We start from the raw sequence: 22,287 nt of genomic DNA, 5'->3' as shown, positions 1-22,287 counted from the left end.
ATGGGCTTTTTCCTATATATATATAGATATAGATATATCTAGACAAAATATATATTTAAGTATATAATAAAAGATATATGCTAAAAATAAAAATATCTTGTATAATTTAAAAATAAAGAAAGTAGAAATACCGATTTATGAGAAACGAAATATTTTATAAGCCTTGTTTAGATGTGAATTTTTTTTTGGATTTTGACACTGTAGCACTTTTGTTTTTATTTGATAAACATTGTCTAATCATGGAGTAACTAGGTTTAAAAGATTCGTCTCGCGAATTACAGGCAAATTGTACAATTAGTTTTTATTTATATTTATATTTAATGCTCCATGCATGTGCCGCAAAATTCGATTTGACGGAAAATCTTAATTTTTTTTGTTTTTAGATGAACTCAACAAGGCCTAATTTAGAATGTAAATAAAAATACATATTTCCATGAGATGGACCCCACTTCCCTTCCTACCTTTTTCGTCCTCTTCTTGAGTCGTCCCCCCGGTCCCAGTCCCCACCACCGTCGCAGCCGGAGGGGAGAGGACGAAAGGCAATGCCGTGCTGCCAGACGGTGCTCAGTGCCGCCGCCGCCGCCGCCGCCGCCAGCAGCACGCCATCATGGCTCCATCGGCTGCACGCCAAAGGGGGACTCTCCTTCCCCTCCCACCTCAACATCGACGACCTCCTCTACGGGGGCCGACAGGCCCAAACTCCCCCTCCCCAGCCCCTGCCGCCTTCTTCCTCCAATCACCACAACGACCTCGTCGTTGTTGTCAGGGAGCCGCTTGCGAAGGCCGCCGCCAAGCCCAAGCAGCCGCCGCCGCCGGCGCAGCGCGCGCCCCGCAACCCTTTGCGATCAAACCCTAGCTCTAGCAATTCCCCGCAGCCGCCGCCGCCGTCGCAACAACAGGTTCAGCTCGCTGCTGTGATCTCCGAGGTCTTCGCGGTCCCATCCTCCGCCCCGCCGGGCATCCGGCCGCCCAAAGCCTTCCGCAAGCAGTCCCGGCCCCGCCCGAGAACTGACGAGGACCAGCCGATCCCTGCCCTTCCTGCACAGCGTCCGCACAAGGACAAGAAGGACAAGATCGCCAAGGCCAAGAAGCGCCGCCGGGCGGAGCGCGCCGCGGATGCTGACGGTGAGAGGTGCAGCCGGACCGATGTCACCGTCATAGACACCAGCATCGATGGCTGGAAGGCCGCCAAGCTGCTCATCCGCCGGGGAGATATCTGGAAGGTCCGTGACAAGAAGCCTTCCGCGGTATCTGAACTGGAGGATGCCATTGCCAAGGGCAAGAGGAGGGCTGGCCTTGTCTCCAAGCTGCAGAGAGACAAAGAGAAGGAGAAGCAGAAGGAGAAAGAAGCAATGACATCAGTGAGTAATCTTCATGCAAATTCGCTGTAATATTAACGACTTTGCTCTGCTTTACCTGCCTCTTGTGGTGACAAAGGAAAGTGATTTGGGGCTTTTCGTGATCTTCTTGCCATAGTAGTATTGTGGTGATAGCTTGAGTCGTATAGCCTGATGAACTGATAACGTTCTAGATAGGCACCTGTGAACCTGTGAGAAATGATTTTGCCCAAGCACACACTTGATCGATGTCTAACTGAACCAAGCAAGCTCGACAAGCTGAGGCAATCACAAAGATTCACAAGAACACAAGTGGTAAAGAAGAATTCTAATTCTCAAGGGGGCAACAATGGCACAGCCCCCAAGAATGAGCACATGGCTTCTCTATTTTTTGTGTTCCATTTTTTGTTGGGGTTTGAGGAAAGGAGGAGCAAATGCTATTTTTCACTTAGAACATCCCTCCTATTTGGGCTTTGTTTGGTTTACTTTGCCCTGTCTGAAATATGTGAGCCTGAACATACACCAAAATATGTGTAGATCAGCTACAAATGAGGATCCATGTATTGCATTCTATGTTATACTTAATAATGGGTAATGGCTACATCTATATATAATACACTCATGTTTTTTAAGCATCTTGAACCATACTGACTGCTTATTGTTGGGTGGTACTTGGCCTAACTCCTTTGTTTGTTCTATGGACCTGAGAACTAACATCAATGTATTTCCAGTAGGTAGCAAGTGATTCTTAGTATGGGTATGAAATTCATGAAGAAATAGAATCATCTATATGTTGTAGGTACTGAGTTGGAACTAAGCGTGTGTTTCGCTGAGGGGGACAATGGGGGGTGGGTTGGGGCGAGCCCGTTTTTGGTGGTGTTTGGTTAAGGGACGATAGGAGGTGGGACCTTCCCCACCCTAGAGGGAAAATTCCCCTAGATTCGGGGTTAGCCCCGCCCCTTAGAATTGAGGGGATGGGCTGTCCCTATTCACGTCGTCTGCTCCCTTTCGATCCCTCGGGTGGTGAATGCAGAGGTTGGAGCTGGACCTCTTCGGCCATGGCTCCATCCCTGTCCGAGCTTGTGGTGCCATGGCTCCTCCCCTCCGAGAGGGTGGCATGGCGCGAGTGGCGCCATGGCTTGTTCCCTCCGAGCGGGCGGCACTGGATGAGCGGTGCCATGGACCCTCTCTGAGTGCGGGCAGCACTGGGGTGAGCGGCACGTGAAGAGGAGCAGCGACACAGGAGGCATAGGGAGACGTAGCGGCAACCAATGTTTTCTGATCGGCTTATCATTTCTAATCGGTCTGGTACCGATTAGGACGATCAGGAAATCGACCTCTGATCGAACTAATTGTCCAACATATAGCAGGACTATATATCATATCTATACCTATCTATAAAGAGGGAAAATTTCAGTCTGCCCAAAAAAATTTTCGGCCCCGCCGTGTCGTGTTCCGTCTAGAATCGGGCCCTGGTACGTTATGGAGGAGGAAAGAAAATAGAAGCTTTTCTAGGGTTCCCAATGCAAAATCTCCTATACACATTAGAGCATGTTAAGAATAAAAAAAAGTACAAAGGTCTAAGTGCAAATCTGTCCGCCAATCTCAGCCTGGTCTGGTTATTTTCGTCCGCTCTATCCGTAAAGAGATAAATTTTCCGTCTCTGCCAGAGTCCGGTCCAGACCATAGACTTTTGCCCCCCATGTTTATCCTATCGTCAAGTTCATTCCCAATTCCAGGAAAAGAACTCTAATCTACGTGCTTGCACAGGAGACAAAGTCCAAACAGAATCAGATCAAGGCAACATAGACCAAAATTGAGGCCAACACAAATCAAAATCGGAGAATGATTTAACTTAAAATCGGACAGCAACCAAACTATAAATGTAGCCATTGTCGACCTCCACAGCAACCACAAAAAAATTACAAAATTGATGGATAAGTCTCTGTTGGCTGGTGGTTGTGGGCTGCAGTAGGCAGCACATGGTCCTTGTGTAGGACAGCATCCTTGACTGCTTTTAGGACAACAGTTAGCATCTGTAGGACAGCATCTTGACTGCTTTTAGGACAGCAGTTAGCATCTGTAGGACAGCATCTTAGACTAGCATCTTAGACTAGCATCTTGGCATATGCTGGCTGGTTAGCAGCCCTATAAATATGTATCCCCAACCTCTCAGGTTGGTATAGCATTGTGTGACAAATAAACGCAGAAAATTGCCCCAACTCAGTGTGCTATCCTCTCAATGAGAGTAAGGATCCTGCTCACACCTAGAGCAAGGATCCAGCGACTAACAAGTGGTATCAGAGCCGTAGTATCCTGTAGCCTAAGCATTTCCTGCTCAATCCCTTCTCCAGTCGAGCTCCCTGCCTCGCAGCAGCCCCGGCTGGCAGCAGCAGCTGTTCCGGCTGCCTCTGCTCTCCGCGCAGCAGCGCGCCATGGCCGCAGAAGGGCAGTCTCAGCACTCGGGCACCTCGAGCGCGCGGCGTCGGCAGGAGGCCGACCTCGCTGCAGCAGAGGAGCGCAGGCGAGCAGCGGCAGCGACCGCTGCAGCAGCAGCGAGGGCGTCGAGGCTGGCCCAAGCGGAGCTGGCAGCAGCCAGAGCGGAGGTGGAGGCAGCAGCAGCTGCAGATGCAGCGCGTGCAGCGGCAGCGGAGGTTGAGGACCTGCGCAGCAGTCACAGCAGCTCCATCGCTGCTGATGACAGTGCTGACCCAGACCTGGAGCTGCTGGAGAGAGATGCAGCACGCCGGCGAGCGGCGCAGTGGGCAGCCGTGCACGCCCACGAGCGTGGCCGCAGTCCAGACAGGCGTGGAGGCGCCGGCGGCGTTCTTGGAGGAGGCGCACACGGCAACGGCGGGGGACGGGTCGAGGAAGAGCATGGCCTTCGCAGGCCGCGTGGCTCTCTCTCCCCGGACCGGTACCGTGGTGGAGCCGGTGACGCTCCTGGAGGAGGCGCACATGGGAACGGCGGTGGACGGGTCGAGGAAGAGCACGGCCTTCGCAGGCCGCGTGGCTCTCTCTCCCCGGACCGGTACCGTGGCTCCCACGGGTACCAGGCTGTTGCTAGGGACGTTGGCCCTGGTGGTGGGTGGCCTACCCTCACCAAGACCAACTATGTTGAGTGGGCTGCGGTGATGAAGGTGAGACTTCGTGCTGCACATGTGGGAGGCAGTCCGGTACGGCGACGTCGACTACGACCAGGATCGACGGGCACTGAATGCCCTCATCGCTGCAGTCCCGACCGAGATGCAGTTCTCGCTTACCAGCAAGCGGACTGCCAAGGATGCTTGGGACGCCATTGCTGCAGCACGCATCGGCAGTGATCGCGCCCGCAAGTCCACACTGCAGCAACTCCGCAAGGAGTGGGAGGACCTGGCCTTCAAGCCAGGTGAGGACGTTGATGATTTTGCTCTCCGTCTCAACACTTTGCTGCGGAAAGTGGTGCAGTTTGGTGACAACACCTACAACGAGGAGAGAGCTGTCGAGAAGCTCTTCCGCTGCGTCCCCGAGAAGTACAAGCAGATGGCTCGCTCAATCGAGTCCCTGCTAGACCTCTCCACGATGTCGATCGAGGAGGCGATAGGTCGCCTCAAGGTCGTCGACATTGACGAGCCACAACCCTCCTCGGGGCCCAAGCTCCTTCTCACCCGGGAGCAGTGGGCTGCCGGGCAAGGTGACAAGAAGAAGGGAAGCGTGGCAAGCGCGGCAAGTCACGCAAAGGCGCCCAGGCCGGGGTGCAAGGGCGTGCCAACGGAGGTGCCCGCGGAGGTGTCCAAGGCGCCGCCGCCGAAAAACCGAAGCCGGCACAAGATGACTGCTGCAGGAACTGTGGTCTTACTGGCCATTGGGCTAAGGACTGCAGGCAGCCACGACGCGCCCAGGCCCACGTCGCGCAGGCAGAGGAGGAGGAGCAGCCAGCTCTGTTCATGGCACATGCTAGCACCGAGCCACCTCCAGCAGCACCGGCTGCAGCGGCTCTTCTCCACCTCGACGAGGCCAAGGCACACGCCCTCCTCAGCAGCGGGTCCGGCGGCAGCAACAAGATCGATGGGTGGTGCCTCGACACCGGCGCCACCCACCACATGACAGGCCGGCGGGAGTTCTTCTCCGAGCTCGACTCCAACGTTCGAGGCTCCGTCAAGTTCGGGGACGCCTCCGCCGTAGAGATCAAGGGCGCTGGCTCCGTAATCTTCGTCGCCAAGAATGGTGAGCATCGGCTGCTCACCGGCGTCTACAACATCCCCGCGCTGAGGAACTCCATCATCAGCTTGGGACAGCTGGATGAGAATGGCTCGCGCGTGGAGATCAAGGACGGCGTGCTTCGCATTTGGGATCCTCGTCACCGACTTCTCGCCAAGGTGAACAGGGGGAGCAACCGCCTCTACGTCCTTCACGTACAGGTGGCGCAACCTTTTTGCCTTGCAGCTCGGCGGGACGATGAAGCCTGGCGGTGGCACGAGCGCTTTGGGCACCTCAACTTCGAGGCCCTGAAGCAGCTCGGCAACAAGGAGATGGTGCAGGGCATGCCGTGCGTCGACCACGTGGAGCAGTTCTGCGACACCTGCGTCCTCACCAAGCAGCGACGACTGCCCTTTCCCCGCCAAGCAAGCTTCCGCGCCAAGGAGAAGCTGGAGCTCGTGCACGACGACCTTTGCGGCCCTGTGACACCGGCTACACCTGGAGGACGACGCTACTTCCTCCTCGTCGACGACGCGTCCCGCTACATGTGGGCTGTCCTCCTCGACACCAAGGGGGCAGCCGCGGACGCCATCAAGCACCACCAAGCTGCTGCGGAAAAGGAGTGCGGCCGCAAGCTTCGGGTGCTGCGCACGGACAACGGCGGCGAGTTCACGGCGGCTGAGTTCGCGGCGCACTGCGTCAACGAGGGGATCCAGCGCCACTTCACCGCGCCGTACACCCCGTAGCAGAACGAGCGTCGTCGAGCGCCGCAACCAGATGGTGGTCGCCACCGCCCGCGCCCTCCTCAAGCAGAGAGGGATGCCGATGATCTATTGGGGAGAGGCGGTGATGACCGCTGTCCATCTCCTCAACCGCTCGCCCACCAAGGCGCTTGACGGCATGACGCCGTACGAGGCTTGGCACGGGCGCAAGCCGGTGGTGAGCCACCTCCGCATCTTCGGTTGTCTGGTGTTCGCCAAGGAGCTCACGTCGGCAAGCTCGACGACCGGAGCACTCCAGGAGTGTTCATCGGCTACGCGGAGGGCGCCAAGGCCTACCGCATCCTCGACCCTGTGACACAGCGCGTCCGCATCTCCTGGGACGTCGTGTTCGATGAAGGGCGAGGCTGGACTTGGGACAAGGCCGTGGACGACGGCTCGGCTTCGACCCTCAGGGACTTCGTCGTCGACTACGTCCACTTGGAGGGAGCCGGGGGAGCTAGCAGCTCGTCCTCACCGAGCTCGCCCTCCTCGGCACCCAGCTCGCCATCAGCTTCGGCGAGCCCACCACCGCCTTCACCACCAGCGAGTCCAACACCACAGGCTACACCACGCACTCCTGCACCGGCTCCCCACTCTCCTGCACCGGCACCGGCAACTCCAAGGTCGGCACCAGCAGCTTTGGTCCGTCAGCGTTCGGTGGAGTTCGCCACTCCACTGTCCGGCGACGAGGATCGCGTCGACGCCTACCACGACGATGAGCCTCTACGCTACCGCACCATGGACAACATCCTCGGTAACCAACGTGTCCCTGGGTTAGCGGTACACGACTTCGAGGCGGAGCTGCACCTGGCACACGAGGACGGTGAGCCTCGCTCCTTCGCTGAGGCGGAAGGAGACGCGGCATGGCGTGCCGCGATGCAGCAGGAGATGGACGCGGTCGAGTAGAACCGCACTTGGGAGCTCACTGATCTCCCTCGTGGTCACCGCGCGATCACCCTTAAGTGGGTGTTCAAGCTGAAGAGGGATGAAGCCGGTGCCATCGTCAAGCACAAGGCTCGCTTGGTGGCACGAGGTTTCGTGCAGCAGGAGGGGGTCGACTTCGACGACGCCTTCGCCCGCGTAGCACGGATGGAGTCCGTGCGACTTCTCCTTGCGCTAGCTGCCCAGGAGGGCTGGCGTGTCCATCACATGGATGTCAAGTCGGCGTTCCTTAACGGCGACTTGAAGGAGGAGGTCTACGTGCACCAGCCGCCGGGGTTTGTGATTCCCGGCAAGGAAGTCAAGGTGCTTCATCTGCGCAAGGCCCTCTATGGCTTGCGGCAGGCACCGAGGGCGTGGAATGCCAAACTGGATTCAACAATGAAGGGGATGGGCTTCGAGCAAAGCCCGCACGAGGCGGCCATCTACCGGCGGGGCAGGGGACGAAAGGCCCTGCTGGTGGGTGTCGATGATCTTGTGATCACCGGCACCGAGGAGGTGGAGATCGAGGCGTTCAAGGAGAAGATGAGGGCGATCTTCCAGATGAGCGACTTGGGCCCTCTCTCCTTCTACCTGGGGATCGAGGTCCACCAGGACAGCTACGGCACCTCTCTCCGCCAGGCAGCCTACGCCAAGCGCATTGTGGAGCTGGGCGGTCTCACCGGCTGCAACCCAGCCCACACTCCTATGGAGGAGAGGCTGAGGCTGAGTCGGGAGAGTACGGAGGAAGAGGTGGACGCGATGCAGTACCGGCGCATTGTGGGCAGCCTTCGCTACCTTGTCCACACGCGACCGGACTTGGCGTTCGCCGTCGGCTACGTCAGCCGGTTCATGCAGCGACCGACGACGGAGCACCAGCAGGCCGTGAAGAGGATCCTCCGCTACGTCGCGGGCACCTCCGACTACGGTTTGCACTACCCGAGGTGCCCCGGTGCGGCACATTTCATCGGGTACAGTGACAGCGACCACGCCGGCGACATCGACACGAGCAAGAGCACCAGCGGGACGCTCTTCTTCCTCGGCAAGTGTCCGATCAGCTGGCAGTCGGTCAAGCAGCAGGTGGTGGCTCTGTCCAGCTGCGAGGCAGAATACATCGCAGCCACTACCGCTTCTACTCAGGCTCTGTGGCTGGCTCGGCTGCTTGGCGATCTCCTTGGCAGACGCAGAGGCAGTGGAGCTCAGGGTGGACAGCAAGTCCGCCTTGGCCTTGGCGAAGAATCCAGTCTTCCATGAGCGCAGCAAGCACATCCGGGTGAGGTACCGCTTCATCAGGAGCTGCCTGGAGGAAGGGAGCATTCGGGCCAACTACATCAACACCCAAGACCAGCTCGCCGACTTTCTGACCAAGTCCCTTGGGCGAGTCAAGTTCCAGGAACTTCGCGCCAGGATCGGGATGGCTCAGATACCCCACAAGGAGCCACACAAGACTTAGGGGGAGAATGATGGATAAGTCTCTGTTGGCTGGTGGTTGTGGGCTGCAGTAGGCAGCACATGGTCCTTGTGTAGGACAGCATCCTTGACTGCTTTTAGGACAGCAGTTAGGATCTGTAGGACAGCATCTTGACTGCTTTTAGGACAGCAGTTAGCATCAGTAGGACAGCATCTTAGACTAGCATCTTGGCATATGCTGGCTGGTTAGCAGCCCTATAAATATGTATCCCCAACCCCTCAGGTTGGTATAGCATTGTGTGAGAAATAAACCCAGAAAATTGCCCCAACTCAGTGTGCTATCCTCTCAATGAGAGTAAAGATCCTGCTCACACCTAGAGCAAGGATCCAGCGACTAACAAAAATCACAGAAAGAAGAATGAATCAACGAAATCAGATGGGGTGCACCCGTCACTGTTTCTGGGCTCGCCGGCCAGGGAGCCCACGCCGTCGCCTCCCTCCTGCGCACTCACAGACTAGGTCTTCCGTGCGCGCCCACCAGGTGCGTCTGTGTCACTGTGCCTGGCTGTAAGGTTTCCGAGCCCCATGAATCTGATAGAGTAGATGGCGATGAGTTAGGGTTGGAAGCAGAGAAAGAGAGGAGAGGGTGGCGGGCTCCTGGGCAAGCAGTGCAAGCGGCGCAAGGAGACGGGCGGCTGGCCGAGATGCGTCGCGAGGTAAGCAGTACTCCTATGTGGCTTGACTGTTTGAGGTATCAGGCGTGGGAGACAGGGATAGGATAAGGTGTGAAAGACAATTAGGCCTGCGCCGATCATGAGCTGTCTTTTTTTATTTTTCCATCATTCCTCATTTTGATTTTTGCGCCGGTTATTTTAAGTTGCCTATTGGCTAGATACGTGTTGTTATTTTCTTTTTGTCATTCTAGATTAAGAAGATCTAGAAAAATAATAACAAAAAAGTATGAGATCAAGAGGCATGGCTGCCTAGGTTCTTTATAAAAGCAAACTCAATAATAAAATTAGGTGCTTAGCTTTTGTTTACTTCTGAAAGCTTTTTGGTTTCGGATACTGTAGTATTTTCGTTTTTATTTGACAATTATTATCCAATCATGGACTAACTAGGGTCAAGAGATTTATCTCATGATTTACAAACAAACTGTGCAATTAGTTTTTATTTTCATCTATATTTATTGTTTCATGCATGTGCCGCAGGATTTGATGTGAAGGGAATCTTGAAAAGTTTTTGGTTTTGGGTTGAACTAAACAAGACCTTAATTCAAGTTGTAAGAGTTAAAACTATCTATAAGCATCGCATGCCTTAAGCCTCTTTCGATTGAAACATATTTGTCCATGCAAGCAATCCTAGCTCTAGACAAACAACTTAGACACATGGGAGCCATGGCTGGCTTGGCCAATTTCTCAAGCTTTAATAAATAGGTTGTGTGTCCATGATCCTATGTTTTTTAAGCATGTTTCACTTAAAGCAATATGACCCAAATATAATCTTAAAATCAACTAACAGACATGACATAACAATTAATTTCTGAACATCTCATATTCAATGTGTTAATCCTATAGAGTTAAAGCGGTATGACCAAATTATAATGTTAAGATCAATCGAGAAACATGTCATAATAATTAATCTTTGAGCCTCTCATATTAAATGCGTTACAACAAGGTGTACCAAGGCATGATATAACGTCAGGATTTAAGATGCTGGAATACATAACATGACTATTGAATTGTTGAACTACAAATCATCTACTTAGAGATCCTAAACCCCGTTGCAACGCACGGGCATATATGTATATATTTGTAGACTTGTAGTTGCAGTAAGGAAGAGGGAGGAGGAAGCAGGCAGCAGGGAAGAGGGAGGAGGAATTAACAAGCAGCAACGGGCTGCTTGGATTGGAACTGGAAGGGAGGGAGGAGGCTCAGCAGCTCAGCAGATGCACGAGCAGCAAGCTCAGCAGCTAAAGGCGGGAGCTAGGAGTGAGGACTAAGGAGAGAGTGGGGGTGAGGTATATAAGAGGAACCCTAATGGGCTTGGCCCAAATAAATATAGCCTAGGCCAAAAGCAGCCCATCTGCCAATTTAGCTCTGATCGGCCAAGAGGCCTGATCCGACAATTAATCGCGATTAATCGGACGATCAGGTTTGATCGCTCTGATCGCGGAGGCCCTAATCGAGTGCTAAGTACCGATAAGGATGATTAATTGCGATTAATCAGACGATCATAAAACATTGGCGGCAACCAACAAAGAGGGCAACAATGCTAGGGCGATTGGTGCTGGGGACGACCGGCGCGGACTAATGAGCAGTGCGTTTTGCAATTTGTGCTATGTGCTCGGCCGCCATCCCATGAGCAGAAGATAAGACCAAAATAAAAGAAAAGAGAGAAATAGAGGATGACATGCAGGCCCATAGAGGATATGTCAGGTCCGTTAATAACTATTGCTAACGGTGTAAAAAAAGTCGTCCCATCCCTCAAAATCCCATGAACCGAACAAAAAATTGGAACGAATCTATCCTCTCAGCCAAACACGGAACAGGAACCTCGTCTCCAAACCAAACACATGCTATGGTCAATGGTCCATTATATACATCCTATCTTATTCAGCAAAAGATGAATGGGTGCAGCCAGCTAGTGGCGTCTTTATCACTAGGAAAGGTTAAGGTCATAGGTTTTGTTAGGTATTTTTTGGTTTTTGAATAGTAATGACATTGTATTTCCCTTGTCTTGTGCACAAAAGATGGAATGATGCATCTATGCTCTAGGGGTGTTTTTATCCAGTAAGAGCATCTCCAAGAGTTTCCAAAACCCACTCCCAATCTTGGTTCTTTGGCACGATTGGAAAAAAAAGCTCTCTCCAACAACTCCTTATCCCAACTCTCAATCTTTCCGCACTTGGAAACTGATCCAGAAGAGCGGGAAAATACATGTGCTTTCACGACTTGGATTGGCATGGCGCGACTTCTCCTAGACTTCTTCCTTCTACGGCCAAATAGAAGCCGCCGCTGCCCCCATATGGTTGTCGCCACTCCCTTGCCTCTTCCTGACATGCCCTAGCCAAGCCTGGAGGCCTCCGGCTGCCCTTAGCCACTACTGGACGACCACAACCACCACCTGGTGAGCTATTGCCGCTGCTGGCCCGGCCTTGCTTAGCTGTGGCCAGTTGATGGTGGTTGTGGTCGGCTGGGAGACTGCTGGGGTGGCTGTGGCACCCAGGAACGAGAAGAGTTTCCTCCCAATCTGGAGGTGGAGGAAGGACAACGTGGGGGAGAACAATGAGAAAGGACAGGGTTACTGATGCAAATGTGCAAGAGAGAAAGAAAGCATAAAAGTGGCTGGGGTTGTTCGGAAACAGTTTGGGGTGCCCAATGCAAAACTACATTCTAGCCCAATGCAAAATTACCGCTACTGTCGACGGAATATGGTCGACAGTCTATCTAGGGGTATATCCAAGGTAGTAGATTGTTGGTAGACATGTGCGCAAGCTACGAACTAGTGGTGACGCAAGACACAAACAAGGATTTTATCTGGTGCGCCACTGTCGACGGAATATGGTCGGCAGTCTACTTAGGGGTAAAAGGTAGTAGATTGTTGGTAGACAGGTGTGCAAGGTGTGCAAGCTACGAACTAGATGGTGACGCAAGACACAGACAAGGATTTAATCCAGGTTCAGCCGCCGTGAGGGTGTAATACCTACGTCCTCTGATTGTATTGATGATATGTGATGTAATGAGATGATTGTCCTCTAGGAGACCCCTGCCTCTCTTTATATACTGTGAAGGGACAGAGTTACAAGTAAAGTATCCTATTTGGTACAATATCTTCTTGTAGCCTTACGGTACACATCGACCAGCGTCGTGCGCCGCACGTCTTCATCTTGTGGGCTAGGCCATCTCCGATGGCGCGGCCCATGTCAAGCCATGAAGGTATAGGGGTTTATACCCCCACTGTTAGAGAAAGCCAATAAATATTCTCCCTACTTTTGGCGCCTGGAAAACTCATTGATTTAGCAATTCATTTTTTGGGAACTATTGGAGATTCTCTAAGAAAGGTTAAGATCATATGTTCTGTTTATCTCTTTTCTTTTTGAACAATTGAAGTTCCTAGTTCGATTGGTATGGAGACCATTGCAGCACTTCGTTTCTGTCCCCGAATTTTTGCATGTTCAACAGCAACCTGAGCATTCAACATTTCAACTCTAGATCTCTCTTATCTCTGTCCAAACATGTCTCCCTGAAAGCACAACACAATATGCAATTACATAATACACTATGGGATAGAACATTACCGGGCTGTGGATTCAAAATCAGTCCCTAAACATTTCAGCAATAAACTACCGGACATTAGAAACTACAATACAGCCATAAATAAGATAATGAATGTTCTCATCCTCTGCACAAAACAATCAGGTGATATCTGATACTTCCCTTGTTTTAGTAAGATTATCCCTGGCAAACAGTTTATTATTAGCAATTTGCTAAAGAAAAGCGTGAACTCTTAGAGGCATTCAATTTTCGTAATGCTGGAACATAAACAAGTTCCACTCTATAGAAGAAAAAAAAATTACCACACATTTTATGTTTTGTTAAGTTTCACAAATTTGTTTTTCGTATCTTTCCTCCTTTGAATCGAGGCATACCTGATTAATTTCCTGTATTAAAAAGTACTGCATGGGATGATTCAGGCAGTGAGAAATGGTGATTTCAGTTTGTTGAAATCTTTTTCTTTTTCTTTTTTGGTATTGCCACTGCGGTGTGTGTTGGCATGCAGGGATGAACTGTTTTGTGGGTTCACACATACATAAAGCATGCACAACAGCCACACCATATATACCATAATAGTAGTCTTGCTATGTGCTAAGAAATAAAAAAACTCTACCTGCGAGGGGTCATGACCGCCCCCAGGTATTGTGCTTAAGAAGGTCTTGTCACATAGACTGTTATGTGGCTGCTGGGGATCGAGGGAGATGAATTGGGATCAAAGGAGAGGCGGCTGATGGCGTGAACAGTACCCGCGCTACAGTGGATTGGGATGGAAGTTTTGGGCGCTAGGAACGCCGGCCGCGGGGCTCTGCCCACGGCCGGCCAGAGAGAAGGATTTCCTTCTAATCTCTTGCTTGATTTTAGATTGATACATCTCTTTATATAGAGAGGTTTACTTGACTTACTAGCAAGACTTACTTGACCCCTAAGAAAGCGACTAATTAACCCTAATGGGCTAAGGCCCAATAGGTCCTTGACTCTTCTAACACTACACCCCACCTGGACATGCAGCTCGTCCTCGAGCTGCAACTTAACGACGACACTAAGAATGACTCCGCAAGACACAAACATAACACCTAAAAATAAGTCTTTTACATCTCGGCTTGTTTTATTATTCTCAACTAGAAATGGATTGGGACTCTTTAATTTTAACCCCTGCACATAAGGCGGACACCATCCACCTGGATCCCTTGGAGACCATCTAGATGAAAGATGTGCTTGTGTGTGGCCTCCAGGAAGTGGTCGCAACAGGGACCAGTGAAGGCGCCCTCGCGGTGGTCGGTGGCGGAATCTGGCGGCGCTAGGCAGTGCGCTCCCACCGATGACACCATGCCTTCTCCTTGCTGGACGGCTGCTGGTTTGCACCGCACATAGAAGAGCATAGGGCTTCCAACTGCCGACGCCGAAGACTTTGAGTCCACCACCCGCGGGAAAAACAGCATGCACGCTGCCCGTGGGCGGAACCACATTCTAAAAATCTCCGACGCAGCGGATGAGATCGCAGTCCTCCACGTGGAGCTGCAAATAGGTGCAGGGCTGAATCAGCGGCAGATCGCGCATCTTCTGCACCCGCCGACGTGCAAGGAGGCCACGCACAGCAGCTTGCAGCTGCACTGCCGCCGACACCTGGCAGCGAAGCATCTTCCCTGTCAGCTCCGTCGCCATCGGCTGCTCGGTCTGCTGCAGCATCTCCCCCTCATCTCGGACCTGCTGGAAGCTGGCATCCCTATAGAAGATCCCATCGGTGAATGGATGCTGGATGGTTGATACACCGGGGAGGACAACAGCGCTGGTGGAGGGTGCTGGAGCAACCGTTGTCGTGGCCGCCGGGGTGCTTGCCATCGTGTGCACCAGCCCCATCGTCGATGCTAGAGCATAAGACGTAATCGATGGAGGGGGCGGCATCCATGGCTGCTGGATGGGAACCGGGGCAGATGGATGCACGCCCTGGAACGAAAACGTCGTCGTCCTGTAACCAGGCATCCCGTGCAGGAAAACCTGTGACACCGGCTGCTGCTGCTGCTGCGACTGCAGCGTGGCGAGATATGATTGGATCTCGGCAACAAAAGACTAGAACTCGAGGATCGCCGCTGTCAACTGTTCTGGCGTCATCGCAGCGGATGCCGAAGAAGACACCATGGCAGCAAAGGATCCTTGGGAACCTGAGAGCTCTGATACCAGATGTTATGTGGCTGCTGGGGATCGAAGGAGCGGCGGCTGATGGCGTGAACAGTACCCGCGCTACAGTGCCGCGGGTACTGTTCACAAGAAGGCGGCTGTGAGAGCGAGAGAGGAGGCTAGGGTTTTGGGTGCTAGGAACGCCGGCCGCGGGGCTCTGCCCACGGCTGGCCAGAGAGAAGGGATTTCCTTTTAATCTCTTGCTTGATTTTAGATTGCTACATCTCCTCTCTTTATATAGAGGTTTACTTGACTTACAAGCAAGACTTACTAGACCCCTAAGAAAGCGACTAATTAACCCTAATGGGCTAAGGCCCAATAGGTCCTTGACTCTTCTAACATAGACCGAGAAAATCTCTGAACCCCTGCCCCATCCATACATAGGGAGACGTTACCCGTTAGAAGGGCCGATCTCTTTACCTGTGCTTTGATCTGGGGCGAGCAAGGGGATCTTTTACCCTCAGCCTGAAATTTGCTCCCATGGGAGTTTGAACTTAGGACCTGAGGGGTGCTGTGGGAACTGCTTAACCAGCTGGTGTAGCATCCTTTGGCTGCTATGGCAATAGCATCTTACACAGTGCAGTGGTTAGTGCTGAGGATATGGAAAGAGGAGATCACATGGATCAGAATTGTTGTTATGGAGGCAAAATCATGTAGCTTCTATCCTTAGATAAAGCTGTTGGCTTCAGGATGAGCATCAGAGCATATTTTAGAATACATATGCAGACTCAATATGATCCAGTTATGAACATCGCTTATTCTGCTTTGGGTCAGAAAGTTGCAACTTATATGCTGTTTTGAGTTACCATGATGTGCTGTTACCCTCTTTCATATAGCGGATAAAAAAAGGGGAAAAGTGGAAAACTACTGTGCTATGTTGTTATAGCATTTGTTCACAAATTGAAAAACACTACCATTTGATGTGCAGATTTCAAGGGAAAAGTGAATGGGTATAGTTTAGTAATATGACCAGTTGGTTTATTAGAGTTCTTAAGGGTCATAGATTAGACAATCCTATTGAGTAGAACAAGTTGAATAATTTAATAACCACATTACCAATAATAATAATAATAATAATAATAACAATAATAACAATAATAATAATAATAATAATAATAATAATAATAATAATAATAATAATAATAATAATAATAATAATAAAATAATTGAACCACCTACAGCATCTTGTATTCTTGGTTTGCCAGACAATGCCTCACTTATAACAATGCGCAGTGTTGTTTTGCTTACTGTCATGTTTGTCATCGTATTGAATATTTAAAAACTTTGATTATTGATATCATGATGAATGTTTACGTTGAACATGTGAAACAATATGCATATAATTTGTTTCAAATCGTAGATTGATCAAGTTATAACGTTGCTGGGGTTTTTATGTACCTTCCAAGATTTTAGAGTTTAGTGATCAAAGTTGCATTTGTAGACCATGTTGATGTCCAAATCACTCTTTTGTGACCAAAGAGCATATCAACATCTATATAGCAATAATAATACCAAACTGACGATCATTTGAAGTGCAATCCATAGCCTGTTCACTAAAGCTTCATGTGGTTTGTGCTTACACCAGGGAAACACTCATGCTGGTAGTGGAGATTTGATGAAGAATCAGGGGGTCGTATTCAAACTGCTAAAAGGTAAACTTGATGAATTGCTGTTCCATCCAAATTAAATAATTGATGACACTTTCAGAGATGCTAAGGAATTTCCTTCTATATAAACATTGCAGATCCTAGTTGTTCTGTACTAGAACCATAAGGCCAAAGTGCATGAATTTTTCATTTGCAGACAACAGAGGCAAGAAAAATGAGTCAGACAGCCCTTTATGTGACTTGAGAAGGAATTGAGGACAAGGCACATAGAGAAGGATGTCATTACATTGCAATTGACATATTCAGTTTGATTATTGTCCTACTGATGTTTTGGTGTCTTAAATGGACCCTGTTAGAAGTTCAAAATATTCCAACTGCGAATAACTGGCCTTTTGCAGCCAGGAAGATGTCATGTTTGTGGATGAACCCTCGCGAGGCCACCTAATTGTTACTTTTATTTCTTCCCTTTTTTGTAGAAAAAGGTCAAGGCCATCTAAATGTTATTTCTGCAATTGTTGGAGTTGATGGAGATCTGATTGGTTTTGTCAATTTGGCCAGTCGGTCGTGTACTGCAAACTCAGTTGGGTACTGTAAATGTTATGTTGATAATGGTACATCAGTTGCTGTACAAGTTGGGTTGGTATCGTGTTGGCATTATTTAACCAAGTGTTCCCTGTAAAGTTTCAATAATGGTAAATGCTGTTAGGTGGTTTTCTTGTTGATGCAGTATCAACTACAGCTAGTCTTTTCTTTAAAATTAACTAGCAAATATGCCCGTGTATTATAACGGAGGAAAGAAAAAGTCTATTTAATAGGAGGAAACGAGAATGAAAATGCTACATATCTATTTATTTTTTACACTTATCATAAAATTAAAAGGCTATAATTTATTTTATGATACTCATGACATCCATAAGATAAGTTAATATTATCAATAATATGATATTGTCCGATGAGGTCTATTTTGAATTAAAATAGTTGATAGATCTTTTTTGTTCCTTTGTAAGGCACAAAATTAGTTAGTCATAATAACTTTAATTTCCATACTATCCTTGTCTTGCTTGAGCTGGATATCGATTTTCATGATTTCTTTTGAGGACCCATAAAAATATGTGATTCTCATATATAATAAATTTGATAGGGAATTAGTTAGCATTGTGTCAAGGATTCGTCTGTAAACGGTTATTCGCCCTTCTCGAAAGCAATATTATAGTGGACTTGATCTCGACATCTTTAAAGATAGAATAATACGATGAAGGAGAGGCAGAATAGATTCGAAGGCTTAAACTTGATTGCACAAAAGAAGTCAGAGTCAGCGTCACCCTTCAATCAACATGATACCTTCAAGGACTAAGAAGACACTACAATAGAAGTCCCGACCACGACCAATACAAGTAGGAGATCTTGTACTTCGGTGAATCCAAAACAAGGTCGAGACAAAATACTCAGCCCTTGGGAAGGACCCTATATTGTTACAAGAACCACGCGACCGGGGTCATTTGAGCTGTCAACCCAAGATGTGACCCTAATAAAGAACTCGTGGCACATCAGCCAACTAAGAAGGTTCTACGCCTAAGAGAAGAAAGAAGCCTCCAACTACCTTCTTCACCAAGAAAAGAATCTAGAAGGATGCTCGGGGGCTAGAAGGAGGCACGTGTCAGGAGGCAACTAACACAAGGGTTGACGACGATGGGTCTCTCATCTGTGTAAGAGAACAAGTGTTCATTGAAGGCGCTTGCTTCTACCATTGATCAATATAAAGATATGAAATGTAAAACATTTCCCTTTTGAAAGGATCAAGATGCCCAAGAGGGGGTGAATTGGGCTTCTCTAAAAATTTAAGCAACCTATAAGCTCTAATTCAACCCCTTGTGCCTAAGTGTGTTCTAGAGAGCTACCGGATAAAAGTTTCGCAACCTAGTTCCAATCCTATTCTAGCATGACAATTCTAGGAATGTAAATGCTCAAAGTAAATGCTAGAATGTAAAGGATGAGAGCAAGAAGAACGCGACGATGTTTTGCCGAGGTATCGAAGAGTCGCCACCCTCCACTAGTTCTCATTGGAGCACCCGCGCAAGGGCTTTGCTCCCCCTTGGTCTGCGCATGGACCAAGTGCTCTCTACGGGCTGATTCTTTGACACTCCATTACGGTGAATCACCCAAAACCGCTCACAAGCTTGACACGAGCCACCCACAAGAACTCCGGGCGGTCTTCGTGCCTCCAATCACCATCGAACCGTCTAGGTGATGGCGATCACCAAGAGTAACAAGCAAAGAACTCTCACTTGACCTGAACAAGGCTCTAGAGAGTGGTGGATGCACACTTGAACTCTTAGAACTCAACTAGAGAAGGATTCACTTATGAAATCACTCAATTTTCAATCCTCTCTAGGCTCTTGCTTCTCTCTTGCACCACAAGGTGTTTCTCAGCTGATCAAATGGGCAAGAGACCTCCAATGGACGAGGTGAAAGAGTATAAATACTCCCCATCAAGTCCAAGGGCCGGCCGCCCGAATTCCTCAGAAAACAGGAGCACCGGACGCGCTCCGCAAAGCGTCCGGTGCTGCATCAACAGCTATCTGTACTTGATCTGCAACACACCGGACGCACCCATAGTGGGTCCGTTGACTGCGTCCGGTGCGAGGGTAAACTTCAACCCTCTCTGGGTACGGGACCGGACGCAGCCCAGTGAGTCCGGTGCGTACGTCCGGTGCTCGGTCGAACTACAGACCTCCCTGGGTAAGGGATCGGATGCACCACGGCGAGTCCGGTGCCTAACCCTAGGCACCTAGGCACGCTGAGCGTCCGGTGCTAGCGTTCGGTGCCTGTTTCAGCACGAAAACTTCATCGAAACACGATCTTTTCAAAATGAAGTTTGTTCCTCTCGATGTAAAGACTTTCTCAGAGCTATCTAGTGCTAGGTTTACCAAGTGTGCACCACACCTAAACCTAAAGCCTTGCCTAGGTCAAGCTACCTGCTCAATGCCCCCCTTAATAGTATGGTCAAAGGAGAAACAAAGTCCTAAACTACTCTAAGTGCCCTTCTTCATCATATGGCACCTAGACCTAGTCTAGTCTCGACGATGTCCAACCATCCTTTGAAAACCAAAATGATTTTCACCATTAAGTCGGCATGAATGATCTAGTCCATCGATCACCATTACCATGACGTAACTTAAATGACTTTGCCTCTGCAAAACACACGTTAGTCATAGTAATTAACATTGTCATTAATCACCAAAACTCATTAGGGGCCTAGATGCTTTCAATCTACCCCTTTTTGGTGATTGATGACAATAACCTCGAGTATGTTTTAAGTGAGGTTTTCAAATGACTTGGTTTCTATAAGCATGTGACAATAAGAACAAAATGGATTAGGCATGCTTATATCAACCAAGCCTAATATTCTGCATCCAAAAAATGTGAGATGTGTACAGCAGGATATAACAACATAAGACTCATAAGATATCAGAGTAAAAACGCGGAAGCAAAGAAATATGAGCCAAACACATGACATAAATTATGTCATCATAAAGCATAAGTCATGTCTCACAACCAAAATATAAAGTAGCTCACAAAGCAAAGTATCTCACAGAATGCATAAAGTAAACATGATGCATGAATAATAGCACACAAAAGAATCAAAAGCCCACTCACTAGCTCCCCCTAAGTCTAACATACTCTCCCTCTCCCCCTTTGGCATAAAACGCCAAAAACCTAAGAAGCTGCACATGGAGGTGGAGTGGAGGAGTCACGTGGCACTGCCTCAAACTGAGCTGCATCGTCATCTGTGCCATCGCCGGTGGACTGAGAAGAAGCCGTCTGACCCTCTGAAGGTGCACGAGCTGGTGAAGCAGTCTAGGTCGGCTTAGTGTGCTCTATAGCTGTCTGTGTCGCTGCCTGAGTCTCAAGCCCTGTGGAAGAAGCTGGCACGGACTCAGTGGCTGTCGCTGAGGTCTCTAGAATAGTAGAGGAAGGTGCAAGCTGGAGCAGAGGAGTCATGTGGCACTGCCTCAAACTGAGCTGCATCATCATCTGTGCCATCGTCGGTGGACTGAGAAGAAGCCGTCTGACCCTCTGAAGGTGCACGAGCTGGTGAAGCAGTCTAGGTCGGCTCAGTGTGCTCTATAGCTGTCTGTGTCGCTGCCTGAATCTCAAGCCCTGTGGAAGAAGCTGGCACGGACTCAGTGGCTGTCGCTGAGGTCTCTAGAATAGTAGAGGAAGGTGCAAGCTGGAGCAGAGGAGTCATGTGGCACTGCCTCAAACTGAGCTGCATCGTCATCTGTGCCATCGCCGGCGGACTAAGAAGAAGCCGTCTGACCCTCTGAAGGTGCACGAGCTGGTGAAGCAGTCTGGGTCGGCTCAGTGTGCTCTGTAGCTATCTGTGTCGCTGCCTGAGTCTCAAGCCCTATGGAAGAAGCTGGCACAGACTCAGTGGCTGTCGCTGAGGTATCTGGAATAGTAGAGGAAGGTGCACGCTGCTTAGACGAAGCCACAGACATTGACAGACACTCTGTAGTGGTAACTAGTAAGGTAAAAGCTGCAGGAGCCTGCTGTGGAGATGGAGTAGGCATGCCAGTCAGAGCACTATATGAGAACGACAAGTCCTGCCCTGCTGAAGAATCCAAAACCAACTGGGAAGCGGAGGTGGACTGTGGAATGAAGCCTCAGTGCAGAGGAGTGAACTGAGGCGTCTGCTCAAAGCCAAAAGAGATAGCACCCTAAGACACCTGGTGCTGTGGAGTGGTGAACGGCTGGCTATGAGCAGGAAGCTAGAGAGGTGGCTGTGACTGACTCTGAAACCCACTGGGCCGAACACCTGGGGTTGGTGGCCTGACAAGGGATGTGCCTCGAAGCTGCACCTGTGGAAGAGTGATCCCTGTCGCTGCCATCAGAGCTGTCTGCTAGGCCTAGAAAGCTAACTGCTGCTACTGGAAGAAGAGTAGCTGTCTCTAAAGCTCGTCCTACCTAGCCTACATGGCTGCATTGACAGCAGCCTGCTCCCTATCACGTCGAGCCTGCTCCCTATCACGTCGAGCCTGCTCCTCAGCTGCCCTCTGTTGGTTGGCCCGCATGCTCTCAAGAATAGCAAGTAGGGCTGGGTTAGTAGCAAAAGAGGAACCTTCAGCCTCGTGGTCGTGCTGCCTTGGAGGAAGATCTGGGATGGGGAGCTGATAATCATCGTCAAAACTGTCAGTAGCAAAATCAAACTCCTCCTCAGCCTCTGCATCAGCTACTAAACCTATAGCCATGTCCTGCTCCTCCTTTGTCTCTAGGACTGCTCCTGAACTACGTGTGGCTCTAGGGGACGCTGGTGGAGCCCTGCCACGTGGTGCCAGAGGGGGTGCTGGAGCTCAGAGGTCCACGTGAGTCCTCATCATCTGTGTAACACCGCAGTGTTATGGTTGCACCCTTTCATATGCATAACATGAGCATCATCATCTTCATAAGCATACCATGATCATCATTTACCTTGGGTCATGTCATTTTATGCATATGTGTGGTTTAACTTGCTAAATTATGCCTTCTATGCTTATACTTGTTTGTACCATGCTCTTGTTTGTGTTCTAGGCCTTGGTAAATAGTTCACCTATGCTTAACTCAACATTTGGAACAATGTTCA

The 22,287-nt window shown here is 49.9% G+C and overlaps 1 protein-coding gene across 2 annotated transcripts; it reads left to right on the top strand.

The window, feature by feature from the left end:
- On the top strand, positions 455-17,384 carry LOC8081658 (atherin). Of its 2 annotated transcripts, none has more exons than XM_002453708.2 (3): positions 455-1,361; positions 16,643-16,709; positions 16,861-17,384. In XM_002453708.2, the coding sequence occupies exons 1-3, from the start codon at positions 543-545 to the stop codon at positions 16,917-16,919; spliced, it is 945 nt and encodes a 314-aa protein (XP_002453753.2). In that variant the 5' UTR covers positions 455-542; the 3' UTR covers positions 16,920-17,384. The 2 variants fall into 2 exon arrangements, with proteins under 2 accessions (XP_002453753.2, XP_021314793.1); XM_021459118.1 differs by having other exon boundaries at positions 16,802-17,384.

The sequence above is a fragment of the Sorghum bicolor genome, chromosome 4 (assembly GCF_000003195.3).
Source record: "Sorghum bicolor cultivar BTx623 chromosome 4, Sorghum_bicolor_NCBIv3, whole genome shotgun sequence".
Lineage (NCBI taxonomy): Eukaryota > Viridiplantae > Streptophyta > Magnoliopsida > Poales > Poaceae > Sorghum > Sorghum bicolor.
Note: the sequence above shows the minus strand (reverse complement) of the source record. Positions and strands in the feature narration are given on the sequence as shown.

Bases quoted from the DNA above. Each gene is read 5' to 3' on its own strand.
- LOC8081658 (XM_002453708.2), top strand. From the start codon at position 543: ATGCCGTGCTGCCAGACGGTGCTCAGTGCCGCCGCCGCCGCCGCCGCC. The intron at 1,362-16,642 runs GTGAGTAATCTT...TGCTTACACCAG, and splicing joins AGAAAGAAGCAATGACATCA to GGAAACACTCATGCTGGTAG. The intron at 16,710-16,860 runs GTAAACTTGATG...TTTCATTTGCAG, and splicing joins CGTATTCAAACTGCTAAAAG to ACAACAGAGGCAAGAAAAAT.